Below are 25,206 nucleotides of genomic sequence, written 5' to 3'. Positions count from 1 at the left end.
TTTTTTTTTACAAAACAGGAAAATATTTCTAGAAAACATCAGCTACTGATGATAGATACTTCATTGATCAAGAAAGATTTTGGACACTTTCATATTATCGGTGTCGCTCATTCTCAATTCAAGAAGGAATCTCTATGGAATCTCTACATTTATATTTCATACGTTTAAACAATGGATGATTAGCTGAACTCATTTTGAATTAAAGCTTATTGAAAAAAACAAAACAACAACAATCGTTTAACATTTTACATGCACAATGCCAGAAGCCTGCTACATTAAAAACTGGAAACGCAAATAAGTTTTAAGTTAACTCTGCATGTGCTCCCATAAGCAATATGGAGAAAAGATCTAAACACAGTCTTAATACAGGAACTTCTATATAAAAGTTTCGTTTAAAGATAAGTAAACAGAAAAAGGCAAGAACCAATAACTAATATCATAAAATGTCAGTGTACCAACAACATTGCAGGATAACGTAAACATAAGCACTTTACAAAAATATGCTTTAATCTTAAGCCTTCTTAAAAAAACAACAATAACAGATCTATAGACTTATGAAAACAACCCCATCATCATCTTTCCATTGCATTCTCACTATCCACATACTAATCCTTTCATTACTGTCTTTGATATGCCACTTTAAAAAGAGAATGGACTTTCTTAGACAAAGATGATTTCAGCAACAGACCCAACATATATTTACTACTGGCTTTTCCCAGATCTGAACAAATAATTTCCCACCAACACGCACCCATGTATACACTCATGAAGAAAAACATAATATTATCACAGACAAGTAGCTGTAAAAGGTATTCCATGACCCTGGAATAACAAGGTTCTATTTCAGTTACATTAACTTTTCAGAAATTTGAGTTCAAATTTTTCACACACTTTATCTCCCTCCAACAAAGAACATAGGCTTAATTCACCATATTATTTTTAATCTCAGAAGAAAAAGGAATAGGAGTTTTAACTTTTTTTTAATATATGATGTAGAAGGGGTTCAGGGCAAGGCCTCAGACACTCTAAACATTAAACATTTTAAAATTTAAAAATTTTGAGTTAAAACCTTGTTATTCTTGAGTCGTAATTAAAAAGAAAAAAAAAGAAAAAACGCTAAGAAGAAACGATAAATAATATAAATACTGTTCATAAAAATATGACTTGAATACTGAAAGAGACAAAGTCAGACAGACCCCCAAGAAGAAACCATGTTGCAAAGGGACAGTACTTCAGTGGATCACAAATTGATGAAGAATTTTATTCAAACATTGCTCCACTGGGAAAGAATTTACAGCATGAGACAATTTGTGGCCTTTAGCTTTTACTCCTTCGCTGCTAATGCGGACGTTCAGAATTTCGTCTCATACGGTACATTAAAATCTGCCATATTCTGACTTCCAGAAATTGATGAATGGTCAGCATCTGTGATATATATCACCGCTGTCACATAGAAAAATGAGCAGCTCAAAGCAGAGTCCAACATCATATGATGATATAACAACAACATGTCCTATGATCAGTCTGCCTTGTAAAATGATTGTTTAACTCATACAGTGCTACTGATGAGAATTCTTGCACGCCTGGTTCCTGTGTGCAGTTGATGAGTATTCTCGCAAAGCTAATATGTGAGACATCATGGTGAAATCAGGCGTTGGTCAAAATAATGAAATTTCTATATGTCAAAAATTTGACGAGCCTTCGATTCCACCACGTTGTGATATATCGTATCTTTAAGAAGCTAATAGTTTGGTAAAAGGATGTCCCTGCTCTTATCAATATTAACATGCGTAAAGGGAAAGCACTCTTTTGACATTTATAGGTTTTCTCATAGCATTATTTTTTATGAATACAGTAGTATATTTGATTTTCGGTGCGTTTCCTATGCCTAGTGTTATTGAAGTTTGTTTTTTCGCAATGGCCTCTAGTAGTGGAGAAAGTACGATCGCAGTCCCAAAATGATTTTCCAATCTAGAAACTTTACAGTTGTTATTGGGTTTTGATCAAAAGAGTGCTCAAATATCTAGTTCATCATTGATATTGCTGACAGTGGTTCTTATTTTCATGACAATAGTGATACAGAAATTCCCAGTACCATGTTAAAGTCTCATTGCTATATCAAGAACAAACATCACAGCTATTGTATAATTTATACACACATTGGGATAAAAGCTTACACACTCACTAATACGTCATTCAATTCTGAATAAGCAGCAAAAACGTTAATAAACTGTGATGACAGATGAAAGAGACATTTCTTTCATTTATCTTTTTTTGGAGTTGCCCTCAACCCCATTGGTTCACTCAGAAATTGCTCAGAACATCAGGGAGGAGCACCAATGAGTGAATGTTCTTTTATTCATCAGTTGTTTATATTCAGGAGTTTTATTCTTAAGTAGGCCTACATCTCTTGTCCAAGATACTTTACATAATCAATAGCTTATAGTTGCTAGTTCACAACTATTATGACAGAAAAAAGTAATGCATATTTTTTTGGGTGAAATTTGTTATTTAGGCCTCAAAATAGAACTTCACCTTAGCTGAAGAAAGTTGATTTGTTTATTTATTTACTTTTTACCTCAGTACGTTCTGGTAAAAACTCAATTACCACTTGCAAGCAGTTTGGTCAAGCCTATGTGTCTATGATTCCAGACATATTAACAACAGAGGACATATGTTTCTGTCACAAAATCCAAACATCAGTCTCATTCCAAAAGGTATGATTTATGCTTAAATGTCTAGCATACAGCCTCAAAACCTGATCCCAAGCTCACCATTATTCATTACGAGATTCCCTGTCTAAGGCACCAAAAATAAAGCACAGTGAAAAGGTAATACCAACAGAACATCAAGTTGCAAACACATTAGAATACTTGATATTATACAGAAACAGAAACCAGTCAACCAGAGACATTATTTTTTGGATAAAAAAAAAAAGATAAATAAATAAAGTACACATATGCCAAATAGTACATACCAATGCAAAATTGGGCCCATTTTGTTAGACTGAGCTACAAAAGAATATGGGCCTTATTCAACTATTGCGTTTCTAGTACCAGTGAAAAGAAATCTTTTCAAAATACAGAAATCTTAAAGAAAATCATGTTTCAGACTTTGTATTTACTGAGATCGTAAAAACAATGATTTGGAATGTTATGAGCATCAGAGTGTACAAAACTATAAATACTGAATAACAAACAAAAAATTGTACAAATTCTATTTAACTTTAAAGAGTAAACTTGATGGACATAACTAGTTCCAGAACCCTGATAAAATAGAGGTTCAAGAACCTCTTGAGATATAAATATAATGAGAATATCTAATACACATGCTAAAATGTAGCCTATTGTAACCTTCAGTCAAGCAGCTGAATTTCCATCAAAATTTGAGTTCATCAGTGTATTTACACATCAAAGGAAGGCTTGAGTAATTCAAACTTTAAGATTGTCAATAGTGAAACTGATTACCAACACTTTTCACCTGTTTCACCTAAATTGATACTGCTGTGCAAGTACTTTAAAAACTCTATGCTTCAAGTTTGCACAGTAAAGTAATGGATCGTTATTGAGATTGGGAACGGAGTATGCTAAATATATTGCTATGTATAGGAAAAAGAATTATGATGTAGCCACAAATTCAGTATTAGATGGAACCATTCATATTTGTTTACTCTTCCATGAAAAGCAATACATTTTCTTGCTAATTTGTAAAAACTTCCATATAATCAGGATTTCAAAATTGCCCTTACAGTATGCTGCGTCAGAGACTCATTAGATCTATGCATATTGTCAACTTCAACACATTAAAACTCGGGAAAAACACCAAATAGACGTGAACCCTATTATACAATATTTCTTTGGGTTTTTCTTTTCCCTACAGAAAAATCAGCTCGAAAAGGATTTTGTTCTGGTTTTGTTGCGTCTCTCATTTTTACCCTCAGAAAGGGGTCACCTTTTGACCTTTGCTACAACTACTACTCCGAGTTCAATACCTTTTCACGTAACAACTAACCTTTAGAACAGATGCACTATCCTCTTCAATAAAGAAAAGAAAGTAATAAATGGATTACTATTGCTATTGACAAAAATTCTTTGGTGATGTACTACAAGCTTTAAACAAATGAGTCAGATTTTGTTACGGCCTTCGAAAATCTATGATTATTTAACAACAAATCGGAAAGATCCACTCTGATCCTCAAAAACATCATCCCAGGCTTCACTGGATTTTGAGGAACTTTTTGTTTCTGTTTAACCCCTTCCTGACAGCTCCCATACACCATACATTGAACATCGTGAGCCAAGATGCCTTCCTCCCTTACAACATACATCCTAAAATGTGCCATACAGGATTTCATAATTGTTCTACTATAGCTTTCAAAGAAAATTTACCGCAAAAATGATAAAAAATTCAAAATCTGCAAATACAAAAATGAGCAAATCATATAAATCTTAAATTGTGAAAGGGACTGAAAAGAGGCTGAAACTGTTCACCCTCATGGTTAGCAAAAAAATTGGGCACAGAGCAAGTTGAAAAAAAATTACATCAGGAAGGGGTTAATACACTGACTAGCATTCAATTATTTCACTGATAAACTCACTCAAATACACAGACACAACACATACTTCAGCTTTAGCTCACCAAATACTGGTGTAAAAATATAATTTTTCCCATAACTACATTAAAAAAAACCCAGAGAAGCAACTACCAACAAAATTAAATTCACGCCTTTTCTGAGGTTTCAACACTGGACAAAGGAATAGCTGCAGCAGCTGCCCTCTTCAAGGCTCTCTGTCTCTGGTTGGCATATATTCTAAGAAACAAGGCTGCAAAAACGATGAGGACGCCAAAGAACCCAATGACAGTGACTGGGTGGCCGTAGATAACACAGGAGAGGAGGATCGCAAACCCCTGCCGTACTGTCATGATGATCACAAACACCACAGGGCCGTACTGTGCAATTGTGTAGAAGATGAAAAGCTGACCACTTGCGGAGCAGATACTGAGAATGATGGCGTCCACCATAAACTCTGGGTGTCGGAACATGAAGGCTGAAGACTCAAAAAACCCACCTTGCTCAATTAGAGAGACGCTGGTCAACAGACATGAGAACATGTTGACGCCTGCCATCATCTGGATACTAGACATTTTATACTGAGTAAACAGAGCCCCCTGGAAGAAAAAGATCAATTTTTTTAAAAATTAAAATTTTGCGAAAGACTCCATTATTACCCCAAAAACCAAACCAACCCCAGAAAAGAAGTGCAAATGAGAGGTTAGAACTTTTCCTCCGACGGACACAGAGTCCCCAAGACCATACTAAACTAACTCCAGCAAATAAATATGTCACTCTAATGAAACACTGTACAAGCAGACCACAGAGGCAGACAGAGGAAACTGGAATCTGGATCAAATTTTTAGTAGTCATGACACAAACCAAGATGGTTGATTGGAGTCAGAGACCTCATTTATCTAGTCAAATTTGTAAGTACCTGATTCAATATTTGACCCATACCTGCCAACATTGCCTGGGCCAAAATCTATAGTAGACGCAAATTTTTGTCCAAAAATCTGTAGTTGACCTAAAAAATCTGTAGTAAGCTATATTGCCACTTGTCGCATACTTAATTTGGGACCCTTATCAAATTTTGACCCACATCAAAATATGCATGAATGTGTTTGCGACTTCAAACAAATGTAGAAAATGACAAAGAACAAAAAAATATGACAAATATGAAAACTACTAGAGGCATTTACCCTATAGTAGCTGGTGCCGTCCTGTCCTATTCATACATGCACTCACGCACAAATGAAACAAAAAAACAAAAAACAACAAAAAACAAAGAAGCAAAGAAGAAAAGATGAAGAAAAAGTGGGCCTTGAATGACTTAGGCCTAGCCTTGGCCCTTTGCCTTTGCAGAGTATACAAGGAAAGAGTAGGACAGATCCCGAGTCCACATAAGGCCTGCACCAACACGCGTTTTGCCGAGTTCTAGATCTAGTAGTCATCACAATGTAGAATACTAAAATTTGCTTCGAAGTTCAGTTTTCCCCCCCTGGTGTTGCCTTCAACACCCTCCCCCCGTGTATCTTTTAAAAAATCAATAATCCCCCCATTCCGGATTCCTATACTTCGCAGCGCTCAGACTTTGAATGAACTTTGGTGACCCCTACAATTGTCGGTGCTCACAATGTGATGGAACGCGTAGGTTCATTGACCGGTCACAATGGCGTGCCCGACAAGACGCTTGTATAACTATAATCTTCTTTTCTTTTCACAAGTGACAGCACAGGACAAATATTGATTTATTTTCATGGCGACACAGCGTTTGCCATGCACAGCCTGCATGTTGTTACAATTAATGTTGCGTTATCAAACTACTACTAGCCAATTTCTGGGTGGTAACGAAAGTGAAAGTATATCTTGATTATCCCGGTCAAACGTCGGTATCACACATACACTTCCGCTTGCCACCATAGCCGCCTGTCCGCATGAAGAAATATACTCTCGGGGAAGCCGAATGAATATCACAATCGCGACCGGCAAAAATGAACTTAAGGGCGTTATCGGATTTGGTTTTCAAATATTCGATAACTTTCTCAAATTCCTGGGTAATTCACGGGGCCTGGCAGTCACTCTCCTAAGTCGGTGGCTTATCTCTCAAAATCGGTGGATCGGTAGTTTGACCAAAAAGTCGGTGATCTACGATTTTTTCTGTAGGGTTGGCAGGTATGTTGACCCTTTCAGAAAGTAATGCATATAATCATTCTGTAAAACACCTTAATTGTGTAAGACTTTTACCAAAGACCACAGCAACCAATGGGAATGATTCCTCATGTTGGCTTATCAATTGGTGTTCATTGAATGTTTTTATAGCTTTCTTGGGAGTCTTACATCCCCATCAACAAAAGGTAAATGTGAGGCAGCGTGGTGAAATCAGGCGCTCATCAAAATAATCAAAGTGAAGAAACTAACATTTTTCTGCAGGTTTGTGAATTTTTATAGAATATTCAATTTTTGGCTCACCACCTTTCATTGCCATTATAGAACACATTTCCATGTGTGGATTTTTACTGAAAAACGTTGATTAAAGGCACAAAAATGTATATTTTAATTTTTTACTGAGACTCTCAAGCTAAGGAAATAACTCATCTTTGATGGCCATTTTCTCCTTTATTTGACCTTTGAAACTAGGTGATCCCCACCTTCATTCACAAATATCTTGATTTCTATTCAAGATAAATGATATTTTTTTCATCTAAAGCAAAACAAATGAACAAGCTTTAAGATGATACAAATAACTCTACAAGCCCAAAAATTTACGAGTGCCTGGTTCCACTATGTCGTGACGCAAATCATTTGGAGGGTGGGCTGCCTTGACCTTCTCTGTCAAGGCCAACCTCAGCCTCACCACAGTGAGACAACATCAAAGCAGACAGATCAAGATACACAGTTAAGAACTTTACCACTCCAAACTCAAACAGACGTCTTCTGATGGGACTGAAGAGTTTACACTACAGACAAAAGTATGAAATACCGCAGCAAACACTTTAAGTAACAAACTCAGTTATGCTCAATTGAAGAAAAATGAACTGATAATTTTTTTTTTTTAAATGAGAAAAGATGTTCAAAAGCCAAACGAAAAGCAAACCCAAGGAGAAGAACAATCAAAGAAAAAGGAGAGTAGAAAAAGTACTGGTACTGGAAAAAATAGGACCTATTATGAATGCCCATTAACTATCTGCCAATTCTGCAGTTCATGTACAAATTTGAAATCTAAATTTTACAAATTCTGAGAAAATATAACTTAAGAGTTCAAACAAAGAGTGAAGTTAAAACTGTTCACTGATAATCTTGAAAATTTGGAAGAAATGTATTGGGCCACAAAGTAAACCAGCATCTGTGGTCCTACAGTTAAACTCTTTGCAACCTCATGCTCAAGACATGAGTTCCATTCTTATGTGGGGTATTCTTTTTCACTGAGTATCTTTACCTATCTACTGGGACACTGTACTCCCCTCAATCTGTATTGGCCCTGACAGGCAGCATCGAAGCAGCCTGCCTCCTATATGATCTAAACTGAGTCAATGGGGATGTAAAACATTTACCATTACAATTACCAGTGAGCATCTCTCTGACAAAGTGAACCTACCTGCCAGTTTGAGGTGAAGCTGTCAAACAGCATATAGCCCACCAGCATGACCAGCCCTGAATAAGTTGTCACGCTGTCTTTGTGCCGTGTCGCGTCGCCACTGGTCAGCAGGAACAAGGACACGCCAACAGAGATCATCACAGCCGTCACATACTCGTGATACTCATATGTCTTACGAGAAACAACCTTCCCCATCAACATTACAGGAATCACTTTGGACGCTTTGGCTAGCACCTGCCGGAAGTATAAGTCAGAAACTGTTATAAATACTGAGGAAACGTTGAAGAAAATATGAATGTACATGAGTAACAGAATAGAAAGAAACCAATAAGCAGTCCATCTCATCAATTTACAGTTAACTCTCTGTCTGCCACGTAAAGCTAAACACAGAGAAGAAAAATAGTAGCATAGAAAAGAAGCAGAAGGAGCTGACCACACCAACCTCCCCCCCCCCCCCCATCAGTCACCTTCTTCTTAAACTATGGCAAACAATTTACATGCATAGCACGACAACACAAAAATGAATAACTATTCTCATTTTTACCACACAAAGCCATTGGCTTCAAATACAAAAGTCAGAATACGCACGGAAACACTGAGTCAAACTAGGAAGTAACTGCATCAAACACTCTTGTTTTATACACATACAAGATAAAAACAGATAAAAACTTTAAAAAGAAAAAAAAAGCCTCAAAAAGTCTTCATAGGTTTTTGACCTTCATCTTTACTTTTGAAAAACTGAAGAGTCACTGATTTTACTACATAGCCAAAAACATTTTTTTGTAGCTCTGACCTGAGTGGGGAAACTAACAAACTTGAGAGCCTCATACTGACACCAGGAGGACATGATGTTGGAGAAGGAACTGAACGAGTATTTGTACAAGGGGGCTGTGTGGGCTGGCTGCTTGCGGAAGAAGATGACCAGCAGGGCCATGATAAAGGCCAGGATGCGGTTGATGAAGACAAGGAACTGCGAGTTCTTGAAAAACTCCCCAGAAGACGTGGCTGTGCTGCCATACTCCAGTGTCATGATGCGCTCTTGTAAGATGCCCCAGGTCAGGTACGAACCCTGATGGATAATGAAACAAAACAAAAAATTACATATATGAATGAAGACTGCAGGGGGAAAAACCACCGGAATACACAGTTTTAAGATCTACCATCGAAATTGTTCATGATGGCCACCCATTGTTAAAGAGAAAAGTGGCTGTCTGAGACAGGTGGATATCTTGGACAGTGTCACTGTGATATTTTTTCACATCCAAGAGGAAAAATGGGAAGTGGTCGTCTGTACAGATGGCAGTTTTGGACAGGTAGCCATTAGAGCAGATTTGACTGTATGTGAGTCATATCCCCAGGGGGGCTTCATGACACTACAACATAACATAACATAATGGTCAATGTAAAAAAATGGACAGACAATTTTATATCCCTCTTTAAGAAACAAGGGTTCCCCAAACTTGAAAACAAATCTTTCAAAATCATGTAAATGTGACTGCATTCCCCATAAGACCATGGCAAAATATTCTAAAAATGAAAACCAGTAGCTAAAACAACTATTTATCTTTCACCTGCAAGCCAGCAACACAGATGAGCAAACGTATCGTTCGCTTGGTGAAGGACTCATCTTGTGAGTCTGAACTGCTGGATTTGCTGCCTCCTTCTTCTAAACTGACATGCTGCTCCTTCCCAAAGACACACAGGACCATAAAATTCTGAATACAGCCAGGACCTTTAAACACAAGAAAAAACAAGATGAAATATTCATTTCCATATTGAAAATACAAGTGAACATTTTCTGTCAAACACCTATTGTACTTATCTTCTCTGCTCCTTATTTTTGTGTGTGTTTGTTACTCTCTTGTAACACCTCTAATCTTCAGCACTTATATGATCTTATTGTGTTGCCAGTGATAATACTCTTACCAGAACTAAACATTTTACATTTAACTTTTTTTAGAGACATTCAGAATAGGCCTACATTAAATTAAATTTTCATTAATTCAGCTTAGTTTTGTAAAAGATAAAATTTGTCCTTGTTGAAGTCACCTCAAAGTTGATTGACCTGAACATTTTTTTGCACTATCATTTACTTCACAAGCTTAAAACTATTTTTTCTTTTCTTCATTTGAACATGAGGAAGCTAATAAATTTGCACATAAAAACCTTAGATAATTCTCTTGTGGGCAGAGGTATGTGCCAAAGCATGGGACTGCTCAGCGCCTCTGGCGCTTCTCCCGGTACCTATTCTAAGTCATGGAATAATGTAATTTAGTGGAGAAAAAAAATCTTACTTTACAAATGAGCTAAAAACTATTTTAAATATTTGATGCCTCTGTTCATGTACTTAACTGTGAAGACACAATAAAACGTTTTTAAAAAAATACAAAACATTTTATTAACTTTTTCTGCTTCTGAGTGTTTGTTAAAAATAAATGCAGAAGACTGGCAATAAACTGAAATGCTATCATGCTTACTTTCATAAATGTTTGTCATCACTGTTATGTGCGAGTCAACATTCCAACAGACACCATCCTATCCCAAAAGCTGTTTGACTACTTGCTCTGACATTTGATGACCACATGCACAGATTAGGTGTGCATGCATGGACAAATATTCACCTAAGTATCCCCATGAGGTTCCCACCTTTTGACAATGGGTATTTAATTCACAACTTAACACTCTTTTGCTAAACTTTTCCAGACTTATCCCAGAAGGATTAGCGGCAAGACCTAACCTTTTCAAACAGTTTTGCAACGATGCTTTTGGTTACAAAATGAACCCCAAGAGAACAATCCCTCCTTATTTTACAGCAAAGCAAACAATAAAATGGAAAGGGACATTCTTAGGCATAGGTGAACAGACTTTCAGTGTAATTTTGATCTTTAACAAGCAGTTTGGAAACGAAGGTAGCATAAACTTGAGACACTCAAAGAGAAAAGAAAAGATATCACTTTTCCTCTCCCCCCTCCCCAATAAATCTTGCTGTTTAACAAATATTGTTTTCTCATACATCTCACAATATTGTGCAGAAGGCAAAATCGTTATTAAGTAGTATTATACATATATCAGCCTTCCACCTGCCTCAAACTTTCCAAAAAGATATATATACGGCCTTTCTTAAGGAAGTGGATAGGTGGACCCCGAGGTCTACCTTAGAGGTCAGGGGATAGGTGGACCCCGAAGTCTACCTAGCGATCAGAGGATAGGTGGACCCCGAGTTCTACCTAGCGATCAGAGGATAGGCAGACCCTAAGGTCCACTACGCCAATTTGCAGATCTTTTTGGGTAGGTAGACCCCTGACCAATGAAAAGCCGTCTGACATCATCATGTTAGGAAAGGCCGAAGGCTAGCTAATAAGGGGGAAAAAAAAGATGCCTGACAGACTCGGTTTGAAATAATAATTTTTGAATAATATTTTCTTAACTTGTCCTTTAAAAAAAAAAAGTGATTTGTTGGGGTTCTTTTTGTGTAAATCCCCGCATATGAGACCGAATCTGGAGTAGGCCTAAGTTTAGATCTAAACCTAACACCCGCACCTGGCAACACTGAATATCTTTGACTTTGTGTTTGGAGGAGGCACCTAGCAAACCGAATGTCTTGTGTTTTCACTGTTGTGAGGAAGGCAGTTGTCCCAAGACAGTCAGATGACAGATTCGAATGGCATGGCCATGGACCAATCCTTAATTAAACATACTTATTTCACTACAGTGACTCCGGGGTCCACCAATCCTTTTAATTAAACCTACTTATTTCACTACAGTGACCCCGGGGTCCATCAATCCTTAAATTAAACCTACTTATTTCACTATGGTGACCCCAGAGTCCACCAATCCTTAATTAAACCTTCTTTTTTCACTACAGTGACTCCGGGGTCCACCAATCCTTAATTAATCCTACTTATTTCACTACGGTGACTCCGGGGTCCACCTATCCTAAAACCTAGTATTTCGCTAGGTAGACCTTGGGGTCCACCTATCCTCTTTCCTTTCTTAATAGAACTGCAGTCCAACATACATAGTTCATGCTGGTATACAAAAAGTAGTACAACTACACCAACACAAAAAGCAGCACATTACATTAAAAGACTTGCATGAACATGATAGATTTTTTTATGTCAATAAAGACAGCTAGAAAATGAAAAGCTGACAGCACCAAGCGAGCAAATCATCTTTATCTGCTGCATTGTAGACACTAACTGTGCAACCTTATTGGATAAATTACAAGATACATTTGCCCACTTTAATCTTCCATGTGTATTGTACTGAGCACAAAACGTGTGTTGTGCAGAGCACGAAATTGGTGGCTATAAAACTTTCTATCATATAATCATATAGTTCAATCTAACCGAAGAGTTAATAAATTAGAAGAGGAAAAACTATTGTCAACATAGCATATTTAATGAAAATATTTTGTTACAAAAAGAACATATTTCTTGTGTATGTACAGCCAGATAAAAGTGACTTTAGGACAAAATTACAAGCAAAAGGCACAAACACAAAAGAAACACAATAGTGATTCCACACCCTTGGTACTGTTCCCATTAGTTGAGTTACCGGCAGTTTCGTTGTACTTGATTTTTCGCAAATGTCTGATGATCAGGAAACCAGGGACAAAAATGGTAGCATAGCCTATCAAATTGAAGAACAAGCGCATCATCCAGAAATCACTCCATTCAATCTGCGCTTTTGTTTCAACATCAGTGGTCTCCTGGGCCATCAAAACAGCAGGCAGAGATAGCAGCAAAGCCGCAACAAACAATTCCATGGTTCTGAAAGAAAAAAAAAGGAAAAAAAACGTCTTTGGGAATAAAATTTATTTAACATTGCAGAAAATCAATTCATTACATTTAAATTGTATTACATGGCTTTCCCTTTTTTGGCTTTTTTTTTTTTTTACATTTTCCACTCTTAACAAAGCCTATGAATACTCATGTGTATAGGGCATTGTGGCAAAACAATATGATTTAATTTATGAAATATACCACATTTAAAAAAAGTAACAAGTAACAATAAATAGAAATTTGTGTTGCAATCCACGAAAAAAGGAGCTTCTTCTCCTTCAGGTAGATGAGTGACATGCATGTGTCTAATTTTAAGTCTTTTATTATATACAAAATGTTTTCATTTCGTAGAAGAGTCACAGGTTTCTTGGGCATAAACCGGTTGGATGTTGTGAAGTTTCTTCCGTATTTTGGTCCAGAAAGACACATTGCGCTCTTTATTTGGGGTTTAAGTTTAATGTCAGAGAATGGAATTTTACTGACCACAGATGACTTTACTACTTTTATTTTCAGGTAGTGTAAGAGATTCTATGACACAGTGGCGAACAGTCTCAATGCTATCAACACCTACATAGCTTTGCAGCCAAGCTATTGTGACAGTTTTGAGAGATAGACGTAAAGAAAGGAAGTTTAAATTTAGAACTCTGGTGTCTAGTGTCAGAGTACCCTAAAGATTTCAAACAGTAGGCCAAGAGAGAATAAAAAAGAATTGGAAAATGAAAAGTAGACCTGATGGACGTATCTATTATATTTAAGGCCATTTCAAGAGCAGCAGCCTCAGCAGAGTAGACTGAGGCACTGAGGCTTCTGGATGGAGTTTTACACCTAGGGGACAGAGAACGTGTATACTTGCGAGCAAAATGACCTAGATCTAAACAAAGGCCTGTTGATGCTTCCCCAGACATATATTTATGTTTTCCTTAACCAATTCTTTAGTTCTGTTAAGATATTTTGTTATCAGAAAAGGTATTTCACCGAACCTGAGGTGCTCGAAAAAACTTGTATGGATGCAGTGTTGATTCGGACTACGACCTTTATTACTTTGATCAAGATTTTTCAAATCAAGAAGAGAGTGGTGAAAGATTGATCTGGAATCAGTTATCATTCATTGAGAAGTAATATACTCAATATTACATGTAAATCTAGATTTAGTCTTTTAACCACGTTAAGAACTGACTTTGAACAAAAGCTTGCTATTATTAGATAATTGATTACACCTATATGTCTCAAACCAAAATATTAAAAAAATGAAAATTTGTTTGAGCATAGGGAAACATTGTTAACAGTTTGGTGAAGTTTCATGTCTATAACTTTACTAGGGGGCTCTCATGGTCTTGAGGTTAAGATGTTCGCCTCTCATTCAAAGGTCCCGGGTTCAAATCCGGGTAGCAACCAAAAAATTTTCTTCTCTAAACTTGTCTCCTTTCACCTTCTTTCCTGCTCTCTAGCAATGTTCTGTCATCTGTTTTCGTCTCCACTTTCTACCCCCATCCCCTCACCTCCTTTGCCTCCTCTGGGCTCCTGACTCTTTCTACAGCCTTTCTACTGATACTCCTTGGCTCCTTCTTACTGCTGTCTTTCAGCCACACCCCTGATGTTCTGGTAGGAAAGATCTACACCTAGCCTTCTTGGACAAGGGTGAAAAATCTCAGAGGTCCCATGTGCAAGTTGTGCCCGTTTAAGATCCCTTGTTGGTCTAAAACCGATAACAGTCCGCTTTGGCTGCCACCCCCCCCGGCCAAATTCAAAATTTCCTACCAACTGAAAATGTTTAATGTGTCCTGCACGCTCTTATGACCTTATGCAGTTGCAAGCGCCGTAAAACACTAACAAAAACCCCAAAAAAACACCATAACTTTACTATGGACTGAGTCATTCATGTGATGGTGACACAATTCTCGCATTGTCAGAAAGTGGGTGGCAGCTCCTGTCCTGAGTAATTGAAAGTCGAGTGTGAGGCTGATCACGTAGGTGTTACATTAATTAATAAGCTTAATCTAAACTATGTGACTCTGCAGGGGCAGCTGCTCCTACTGAGATGTCACTTTTTGATCCATCTGTAAAAATTTTCTCTTCCTCAGGATACATGTATCTGTTTATAAGTTGATTGTATATTTAGGTATGAAGTTTGATCAGTAGACTTTTAGTTGTGTTTTTCAAAATGTATCTCTAAATTTGGTTTAGTTAAATTAATAAAGGCCATGGGGTATACTTGGCATGGTAAAGGGTTCGATAGTATTTATAGAAAAATCAATGTCTTTCAAACAGATTCTCACTCCTGAAGGGCTGACTTTATTTCATAAGGAGGATAAGGTTTTTAGGTTTTCGGGAAGGCCATTTGCGGACTGGGTTTTGAGGTACAGAAGTTAGTTTCAAAGCGTACTGCAAAGAGCATTTTTTTACTTCTTCTAATACCTAGAGATGGTTCATGAGCTTCTGCCAGTAAACTTTCTACAGGTGAAGTACGGAAAGTGCCTAAGGCAAGGTTTCCTAGCTGATCCGTAAACAGGACTGGCATGGTCCAGCCTGAAACAATGGTGAAATGGTATAGATTTAACGCCACTTTTAACATTATTAGGTTATTTAAGAGGTGGGACCTCTGAGTTTACTTTAACATCCATCCGAAAGGACCGAGTTAAATGGGAAATTCATGTAAAGTGCCATTCACAAGGACACAACATCGGACCGCGGTGAGGCTCGAACCCCGAACCCGCAGTTTTACAATTATTGATCCGATAGCCTACATTAGACCACGGACGTCCTGGTCCAGCCTGCGACGGACAAAGGAGCGGAAGAGTAGAAGAAGTGTTACTAGTGTCTCCTCCCCAATCGGGGTTGGATAATACGTTTAAGGCATTGGAAGCACTCTGATATCACATCTTTAGGTATTTTAAGTGGAAAATGGTGGAAAAGTATAAATTTAACGTCCCTATCAACACTATTATTACGTTATTTAAGAGGCAGGACCTTCAAGTTAAACTTCCATCTCTGAAAGGGCCGAGCCATATGAGAAATTCGTGTAAAGTGCCTTTCCCAAGGACACAAAGTTGAACCGAGCTGAGGCGCCAACCCCCGAATCTGCATATAATGAAATTGTTTCCATTAAAATCATTATATTAAGCACAAACCAGTAAAGTCCGAGATGTCCTTATATATCTCAGAACTTTTGTCTCCTTTATTGGATCCTCAGCAAGATGTGACTACCATCTAGCTTAAACAAATATATGTCCTTATCCTCAAATATTAATGTGCAAAAAAACAGCTCATATCGACTTCACCAGCTTGCCTCCAACACCATTGATACATAAATACATTTTTGGAGCACAGAGAACAAAATGAGGACCAGTATTAATAAGCAAATAGACAGGCCATCAGATTTTTCAAGTAACCATAATATTACTGCATAATGAGCAGCAAACATGCAACAGGCATTCACCACAAGAGACAGTTATTGATCAGGGTGGGGGGAAGAAGAGAGAGCACATATGTGGGAGTAATAAATCAATACCCAGCGAACAAAAAGTCACAGCTAAATTTTGATGTCAAGTATTGGGTGGCAAACAGTGTACCCTCCCCTGTAGCTGAGATAACAGACAGCTTTTTCAGCTCTTTGGTTATTGATGAGCCATAACAAGCCTGGGTCATAAACAAAATTGATGATCAAATCAGATAGTGTCTGCTGTTGATTGATCTTTTAGTGGCAGATCATTAACTCTTTTCAAATCACAGGTACGATGGTAGGCGACAAAAAAGAGTCTTCTTAAAAAACAAACATCACAAACATATATGCCCTAAGAACAGAATTGGCCACCACACAATAGAAAATAAAGACAAAACTTGAGAGCTTGTAATTTATTAACCACTCCGAACAAAACAAAAGAGGTGAGACAATTCTCTCAGCCATGACACTACACGGGACATATACGATCAGTAAACTTGAAAAATCAGTAGCAGACTAGGCAATCGAAAGTTTCCATCTTAATTTCATCTTTAATAGTTTTATCCCTTTGCCCACAATCCTCCCTCATCACTACCAAGTGATCGAAAACTCTAAGAATTCATTTAAAAAAATTTTTTTTTAAAGCTTTCCTGTGAAATTGAAACATATCATCTACTGCAATAATATCCAGGCAAAAATCTCAGTTCACAACAACAAAAATCTCGCTCTAAAACAAACATTTTGCATCTGTCTTGCAAAACATGTTGCACCCTTCTCAAAGGAAATGATGAATGTTGTCAAAACGTAATGCTCCACTCCTAAAATGGAACCTGAAAGTTACGTTGACAGTTAGAAGCAACTCCTCCTCAACAGGAGTCTATGGAGCAGAGAGATACCGGTTGATTGGTTGGATAGTCACTTGGCACCGTTCCTGACAAGGACATAACAAAGATAGCTTCTTATTGTGTGTATCACATTTTAAGGAGGTGAGGTACTCGATCACAAAGGAGATAGAAAAGGAAGAGGAAGTTCCTGCCACTCTAGGTAGCTACAGATGGGGAAAGGACACGTGGATGAATGCCGCTGTCCTAGCATCAGATGTTTATGGTGGGTTTGAAAGAGGAGAGGAGACTAATAGCAGCATTTGACCTCGAAGATGCCTACAACAAAGTTGTGTATGATGTCCTCTTGAAAACAACGATCAACCTGAAGATTAGCCCCCAGCTCATGATATAGGTAGGTGAGACACTGCTAAAGAGGAAAGTGTCAATGCGACTGGGAAACTGGTCATCTGACACGAGAAGCATCGCACCGCTGTTGCTGTAGGGGTCAGCACTGCACCTGTGTTATTCAACATATACACAGTTGGAATCACCTCTGGAAAACCCAGGGCATGTGCTGAGCTTTGCAAATGATGTCCTTGTATACAGTTAGGGGGAGGACCAGCAAGAAACAGCTTATGTGATGCAACAGGAGCTGGATTGAATTGGGCAATGACTCTCTGGTAGAGATCACATAACCAGGCTCATCACAAGAGCCAGAAAAGATCTGACTGAACTGAAAACCATTGCATGTAACAGAATGTCACAGAGAGTCAAGCCTAGCCATAGTGTGCCAGACTCTTGTGCTGTCAGTGAAAGACTATGGTCTTTGTCTCTTCACCTTGTTGATGTCACTGCTGAAATGCCTTAAAACAATTCAGAATGTAGGCATGCAGACTGTTCTTGGATGCACAAGGAACACATCCTGCGAAGTTATGAACTATCTCCTGGACCCCCCCCCCAGACAAGGATGGTATGCCACAAGGTAGCTCAGGTGAAGGCATACTTGAGAGTCAGCGCGGATGATCAGCACCCACTGCATGACAAAGTGGGAAGAATTGTGCACACACGTCTGCTTAAAAGGACTGAATAGATGAATGAGGCAGCGGTGACTTCGGCTAAATGCTGTGAAGTGGACTACATCTGAAAGGGCAGCGCATGAGTCAGTGTCACTGACACACTTGGGCAATATACTCGAGTGCAACTTTAGGCAGAGAATATCATGAGGGGCCAGAGGGGGCAGCCAATGCCGAGGTACAGACACTGATAGAGGAGAACAGGGAACAGGGTGACGCAGTCATCTTCACAGATGAGTCAGTGCAGCAGTGGATCAAACCTGAACGGGCTTTCAGCGCCCAAGTAAACAGCGTCATACAGAGAGAGGAGTAAGGCGCCACCAGTATGACCAAGTCCGCCATGTGCATGGAGATGAAAACCATCACAGAGGCTTTATACTGGATTAAGGCGACGAAGCATCAGACTGCCATCCCCGTCACTAACCCAACGACGAATACCCTAAAAAGATGAAGAAACACATGATTTCACCCAGGTGGAAATGGGTATCCAGCAATAGACAGCAAAAGATCTTGTCAGTAAGTGTTTCAGCCCCAATAAATGGCAGCCTGCACTGTATGCTTCCCAGGAAGTTGAGATTGTTTCAGAATGCTATCAGATCTGCTGGGGTAATAGTATTGATGTATGCAGACAGGCAAAATACGATATGAAGCAACAGACTCCCAAAGATTGAAGGGATCTTTAGCTCTGGTCATGCAGGAGTTCAAAGAAAAGAATGTGCTGATCAGCTAGTTGGCCAGGCTAAGATTGGCGGCACCATGCAATAAGATCCATTAAAAGTCATGGCAGCATTGACTGCATGGTATAACGACCACAGACAAGATGAAGGCTCTACATCACACATGATTGAAAGACTGAGGGAAGCCAGTGTATCAAGGGGGTCAGGGACAGACAGCAACCTGCATGGACAGTTAGAAGAATATCCAACCAGCTGATGACTGGCACGATCAGCAAGTCAATCCTTTCATGGATCCTGGAGAGGAGGGAGAAGGAGCTGTGGCATTGTACCGCTTATGATGATACCTATTCTCCAACCAAGTAACCAAGTAAGTAAGAAACAGTTAGAAGTAAACTAAGGATATAAATAGAGTAGCATCTAAATCTAAGAAGACCAATTATTTAATGCCAGCTTCCTTTACAAGAAATGACAGCCTACAGATCATGGCACAGTGTTATAAAGTGTTTGATTAATGCTCTGAGCGGTGCTCACGACAATAATCGTGAAGACTGTGTTGGCCCCCTAGCGCGCGACTATTGTTGAGATAACAGGGTGGTAAGTTTTCCGATTCACTGTAAAGTTCCTGTGCTTCCTATACACTGTAGACTGCTACAAGACGAAAGAAGAGTTGTTCTCCTTCTAGTTTTCGCCCCTAGTGAAAAGCTGTGAATTGCAGGCATTTTTATGAAGGAAGTGGATATTCTCACCCCAGGTGAGAATAAAAATATGATCGACCTCTCACCCCGGGTGAGGCTTGCTAGCATAGGCTATTCTCACCCCGCATGAAACAAGACCTGTTTTTCTTAAGTTTTGAATACTGTCTATGGAGGTGGACAATCAAGTCAACAAAAACAAAGAAAAAAATTATGTTCTAGCACAAAAGGAAGCTAATTTGGTCGCCTACAAAGATGCTACAGCTATTTCACTTTTCAAATCAAGCCGAACTACACCGGCCGCCATTTTGTATTGCCTGGAAGTTCTCGCTACTCTTTCTCTCTCTCTATCTCTTTCTCCCCACTCCCCTCCTCTCTCTCACTGCCCACAGACAAAATTGCATGCTTTCAACACAAGAGCCCTGAAACGTTTGTTTACACTGGTACCACGGTGAATGCGCACCGGGTGAGAATAGCCAAAAGACTCGCCTCGCCCAGTCACCCGGAGTGATCGGCCTGAGCCAATGCACTAAGTGGTGAACGCACACCGGGTGGGAATAGCCAGAAGATTTGCCCTCTCCTACAACCGCGTTATTCTCACCCCCGGTGAAAGGCTCACAACTGCACTATTTTCACCAAGGCCTTTTATGAATTAAAATCCCACTCCCTCTGTTTACATTAGCAGTGGGCGATCAAGATTGCAGATCTCGCTAGATCTAGCTTTGCTATGAGAACCCACTTGAATGTAGGCTATGCAATCTTCTTGACCGTCTGTATGTGGAAGACATCAATGACACAGAGGGTGAAATAGATGTTCCAGTTGTGAGCAACTAACACATTATTATCCTGAACATTTCACAGATTACCACAAAAACCCTGTTCACGGCAAATTTTAAATTTTAGACCCGCAGGCAGACATGCACTGTTTTCAGGCATACCCTCTGAAACCCCCCATGTTGTTACAAACAAGTCAAATATTACTATGCCATTGGTCCTATTGAATTGTACTATAGTTCCTATTTATAATTTATATATATCCATAATCTCATTTTGCAGTGGACATAAAGTCAACATTTGTGTAAAGCAGATAAAAATGAGTACTTTAGAATGCCTGAGAAGCTTGAGATGGATCCCTGGGTTTTTTTATAGTAGAGGGTTTTACGGCGCTCGCAACTTCATAAGGTCATATGAGCGCCAAGGGGTGGGTGTCAACAGAGAAGTCTTTACAGGGAATCAGACTTAGACTGTTCACCTCTCTAGCTTCAACAGCACAAAATCTGCTTCGACTATCAAGGCACCCCGGAAATAGCAGGTTACAAGAGAGTGACAAACATACAAAAGAAGTAAAGGAAAATGACAATGGTAAGGATCAGGAAAGAAAAAGCAGCAGTTCCCTGTTGTAGATCAGGCACAGTTAAGAGTGTGACATGAGTCAGCCCATTTACAATTCTACTATGCTTGAACGAGAAATGTCCCCCCTTTGGGAATGGCCTAAAGACACTACAGTCAGTGGCGCTGCCCCGGGGGGTAAGGGTCCCTGTTTACGAACTTTGAACTGAACACACTGACAAAAGCAGATAAACCATTTTTTTTTAGTAAGAGTTTTACAGCACTTGCAACACAATAAGGTCATATAAATGCCAGATATTAGAAGTGTTACAAAAAAGAAGGAGGATAGATAAGAACGATAGATGTTTGATAGGAAAAAAGGAGCAAACCACACCAGAGCACCCACCAACCACCCACAAGCAGATAAATGAAAAAAAATGAACAACCACAGCAATAAATGTGAGTATAAAAATTAATTTTATTTCCCAACTCTTAAATATATATTTTTTATTCTTCATTTGGTAAATTTTTACTTTTACACCCACACACAAATGCACTGATTTTGAGGGCGAAACTGCCATAATTTTTGCTGCAGAACACTCGTATGGCCACTAAAACCCTTGCAAATCATAGTTTTCAAGTAAATATCAATTCTAATTGCCAAAACATCAAATCACGGGCACATGTTGTTTAAAACAAGTCAAATATTACTACGCCATTGGTCCTACTGTAATATAGTTCTGTCTTCAAACATCAATACAATAACTTAATAACTATTGATTTACGGCAAAAATGAAGGCCATATATGTGTTCAGCCTGCAAAATACTACTAGAAAAGAAAGGATGTCTTCAGGAGAAGTTGTCCCGGCTTAACTCCATAGAAATTTATACATTCACAATAGGAAACAAAAACAGAAGTCGCATTTTTTTTTAAAAGGGGGGAGGGTGGGGAGGCAGGGAGGTGTGAAGGGCTCACTCCTGCTAAATTCACAAAAAATAATGGTTTGTGACAGTATTTTTAGTGCCAAAATTGTTCTTAGCACACTAAAAACCATTAAAATAATGCCAAAAAATAGTCTAAAATGGGTTTGGACCCTTTCTATAAATTTACAGGTGGCTTTTTCACCCTAGCAACCCAGTCAGCTTTTTTACACGACTTCCCATTTTGTTTCCGATTTTGCGTATAAGTTTCTATGGAGTTAGGCTGGGACCACTTCTCCTGAAGAGTGCTGAAAAATAGTATAAAACGTGCACATGAGACCAGAGCATGAGTAAAAAAAACTTTACTTATTGTGGTAGTTATGATGTATGATATAAGTTTCTAGCTTCAGTGGGATGTGTTTTATGACTATTTTTCTGACATTACCTTGTGTTATTTAGCAAGACAAAAATAATCTGCCACTGAGGGACCATGGAGTTCAGAAACAATAATCCACCACTCCAGAGCATGTCGTGCAAGAAGCCAAAACAAACATTAAAAAATCATATAAATGGAATTGCACGTAGGCAAATAACTTTAGCTGCACATTTCATTCGCTATGGGGGTAAAAAAAAATAAAGATGATTTGGGCGTCATTAGAACGAGAAAACTTTCCTCTCTATAACATACTGATAATCGGCATGAATCAGAAAGGAGGAAATTTGTTAAAAAAGCTGTTCAATGGTATAGTATCAAAATAGTAATCAATAATACCCCCCCTTCCGGAGTCCAATAAAATACTTCACAGAGCTCAGACTGCCGGTACTCACACGATGCCTTATCATGTGATGCTAACGCGCAGGTTCACTGACCGGTCACGATGGTGAGCCTGACAAGATGCTTGTATTAATTTTTATTTTTTTTTGTGTCACAAGTGACAGCACAGAGGACAAATATTGATTTATTTTCACGGCGACACAGCATTTACCTGTATGTTACAAATGGTGTGTTATGTATCAGACTATTACCGGAAAATTTCTGGGTGGTAACGAAAGCGAGAGTAGATCTTGATATTTCCTGATCAAGCCTCGGTGTCACACATACACTTCCACCTGCCACCATAGCCGCCTGTTTGCGTGAAACGTACTCTCAGACCGGGAAAAGCTGAATGAATATCACAATAGTGACCGGCAAAATGAACTTAAGGATGTTATCGGATTTGGTTTTCAAATATTCAAAAACTAAAAATGCATTTTTCGGGTCTTTCTCTGGGCAATTTACAGAGTTCCTCAAATTCTCTGGTCTCTGCGATTTTTTTTCAAATTACCAACTGTCTAGATAGCTGCACTACTAATATTACACAGGCCCTGTCCTTTCCCGACTTCCCGACCCATCACAAAATTCCAGACTTTTTCCTGATTTCCCGACCCATCACAAAATTCCAGACTTTTTCCCCGATTTCCCAACCTGGTGGGGACCCTGTTTTCATCTCCCCTGTTGGGCACGCTATGGCCATTATTGTTGCAACTGATTTTAGTGCCAGATGCCCCTTATTGTCTTATTATACATCTGGTTGTGACTGAGGGTTGTTTACGCTTCTGGTGCTGTCCCCTCTGACACAGAAATTCCTCCTTCCGTCACTGGAACTTTTATTGAGTAGTGGCTGCGTGTCCACCTATTGTGAATAGCATTCTGAAGAAATGCCGACCCTGAAGAGTGTTTACAAGTGTAAGGCCATTACATCTACAGTCGAACCTGCCTTAACGGAAACCTGTGAAAAACGGAAACCTGTCTTAACGGAATCTCCCCGCTCCCCCCTTGATATATATTCCTCTTTAATTACCTGTATAAAACGGAAACCTGTCCAACGCGGAAACGGAAAGAAAAATCCGCTTCCTTTCGAGGGTTTCACCTGTCAAAGACGGAAATGCTTTGCCCGCTCAGCCCTGATTAGAAACAAAACTCGCAAGTTTGGTTCCGCCGGCTCTAAACTTAACGCCATGGCCATGCCGCTGGGCAAGGAAAGGGAGTAGGGGTGAAATGGGGGTAGAAGTCACCCCATCATGAGAGCCCTGAGCGATACAGAAGGTCAGAGTAGTGTGGGTGTGATATCTCTCATGACTGCCCCTGAGAGTGCTCGAGTAGCGAGCCCTTAGGAAACTTTCCTGGGTAACCAAAAGCCAAAGGTGTGAAATTAGACTGACCAATGCCAGCTGCCCTGATCGTACGGCCAGCCGAGAAAAGAGTTCCTCGAATCGTTGTTACATTGATGGCAGTGACGGGTGGCATTGGTTGGTGGGCGGGACTAAGGGTGGAAGCCAAGGAGATGTTCAAACGTTTCTGTTTTTAGTAATAGGTCAAACAGTGGTCCTATGAAAGGCAAGCACAGGTGGTAATTGGATAAGTAAGACTGACACATGTCATTACCAGACAGGATAGCAACTGAGAGGTGTGAAGTTTTGACCACTGCTTGCCGATCGGACAAGCGATCCTTGATCCCACCGGCACCCGCTGGGCCTTTGACTCCCCCCCCCCCCCCCATCTCCCCCTAAATTCCCCTGTCTAAGACGGAATTTTTTCCAGCTCCCTTGCGATTCCATCTTACACAGGTTCGACTGTACGTGCCGACAGGGGAAGATGGAAAGCTGGAGAGAAGCACTGCGCAACTAGATCTAGATTCTAGATCTAGACTATAGCCTACGTGGCGCCGGAGAATAGCCATCGATCTATTGACCAACGCTGCGCCAGAGAATAGCCACTTGCTTTTAATAATCATGGTAATATTATGGTCTGATATTTGATTATGCTGGAAACGTAAGTTTTGCAAAGTTCTTGCAAGGAGTGAGGGGAAGGTGAGGGGTAGGCCTAGAATCTAACTCACTGTGGACACTAGACTACTCACCACAGTCACAATCAGGCTTTGCAAAATGCCCTCCCTGTTTCAGCGAAATGTGCTATTAAGGATGTTCTTAGAGGTGCAAAGCTGTGAGCGTGCTCCGTTGCACCTTTTTGCTATGAAGTATTACCCATAACAAGTAACAAGTATCTTTACTACTACTGATTTTCCTGTTACTCGTACCCGCGACCTGTGTCGTGGCATAAACAATTGGAGTACGAAAATGCGGTTGATTGCTACACAAACCAGCAATGAGCTTTAGCGGTTGACTGTAAAACAATTTTTGTAATACGCAGAAAAAAATCAAATACTATAAATTTACGTTTATTCTATAACTGATCATATTTTTAGTATCTAAAGTATTATTTTGAAAGTAATATTGCATGCAATATATTTTTTTCTTTAAATATGTGGTCCTTTCCT

General features: G+C 39.2%; 1 protein-coding gene across 2 annotated transcripts; it reads right to left on the bottom strand.

Moving 5' to 3' along the window:
• Positions 1-25,026, bottom strand: LOC101849376 (adenosine 3'-phospho 5'-phosphosulfate transporter 1). Of its 2 annotated transcripts, none has more exons than XM_005098997.2 (6): positions 24,790-25,026; positions 12,678-12,922; positions 9,722-9,882; positions 8,944-9,219; positions 8,151-8,384; positions 1-5,169 (listed from the first exon to the last, which is right to left on the bottom strand). In XM_005098997.2, the coding sequence occupies exons 2-6, from the start codon at positions 12,916-12,918 to the stop codon at positions 4,720-4,722; spliced, it is 1,362 nt and encodes a 453-aa protein (XP_005099054.1). In that variant the 5' UTR covers positions 12,919-12,922; positions 24,790-25,026; the 3' UTR covers positions 1-4,719. The 2 variants fall into 2 exon arrangements, with proteins under 2 accessions (XP_005099054.1, XP_005099055.1); XM_005098998.2 differs by having other exon boundaries at positions 12,708-12,922; positions 24,790-25,024.
• Between the last annotated feature and the right edge of the window lie 180 nt (positions 25,027-25,206).

This window comes from Aplysia californica, unplaced genomic scaffold (genome assembly GCF_000002075.1).
Source record: "Aplysia californica isolate F4 #8 unplaced genomic scaffold, AplCal3.0 scaffold00199, whole genome shotgun sequence".
Taxonomy (NCBI): Eukaryota; Metazoa; Mollusca; class Gastropoda; order Aplysiida; family Aplysiidae; genus Aplysia; species Aplysia californica.
The sequence above is the reverse complement of the archived record's forward strand: the minus strand, read 5'-3'. Positions and strand labels throughout refer to the sequence as shown.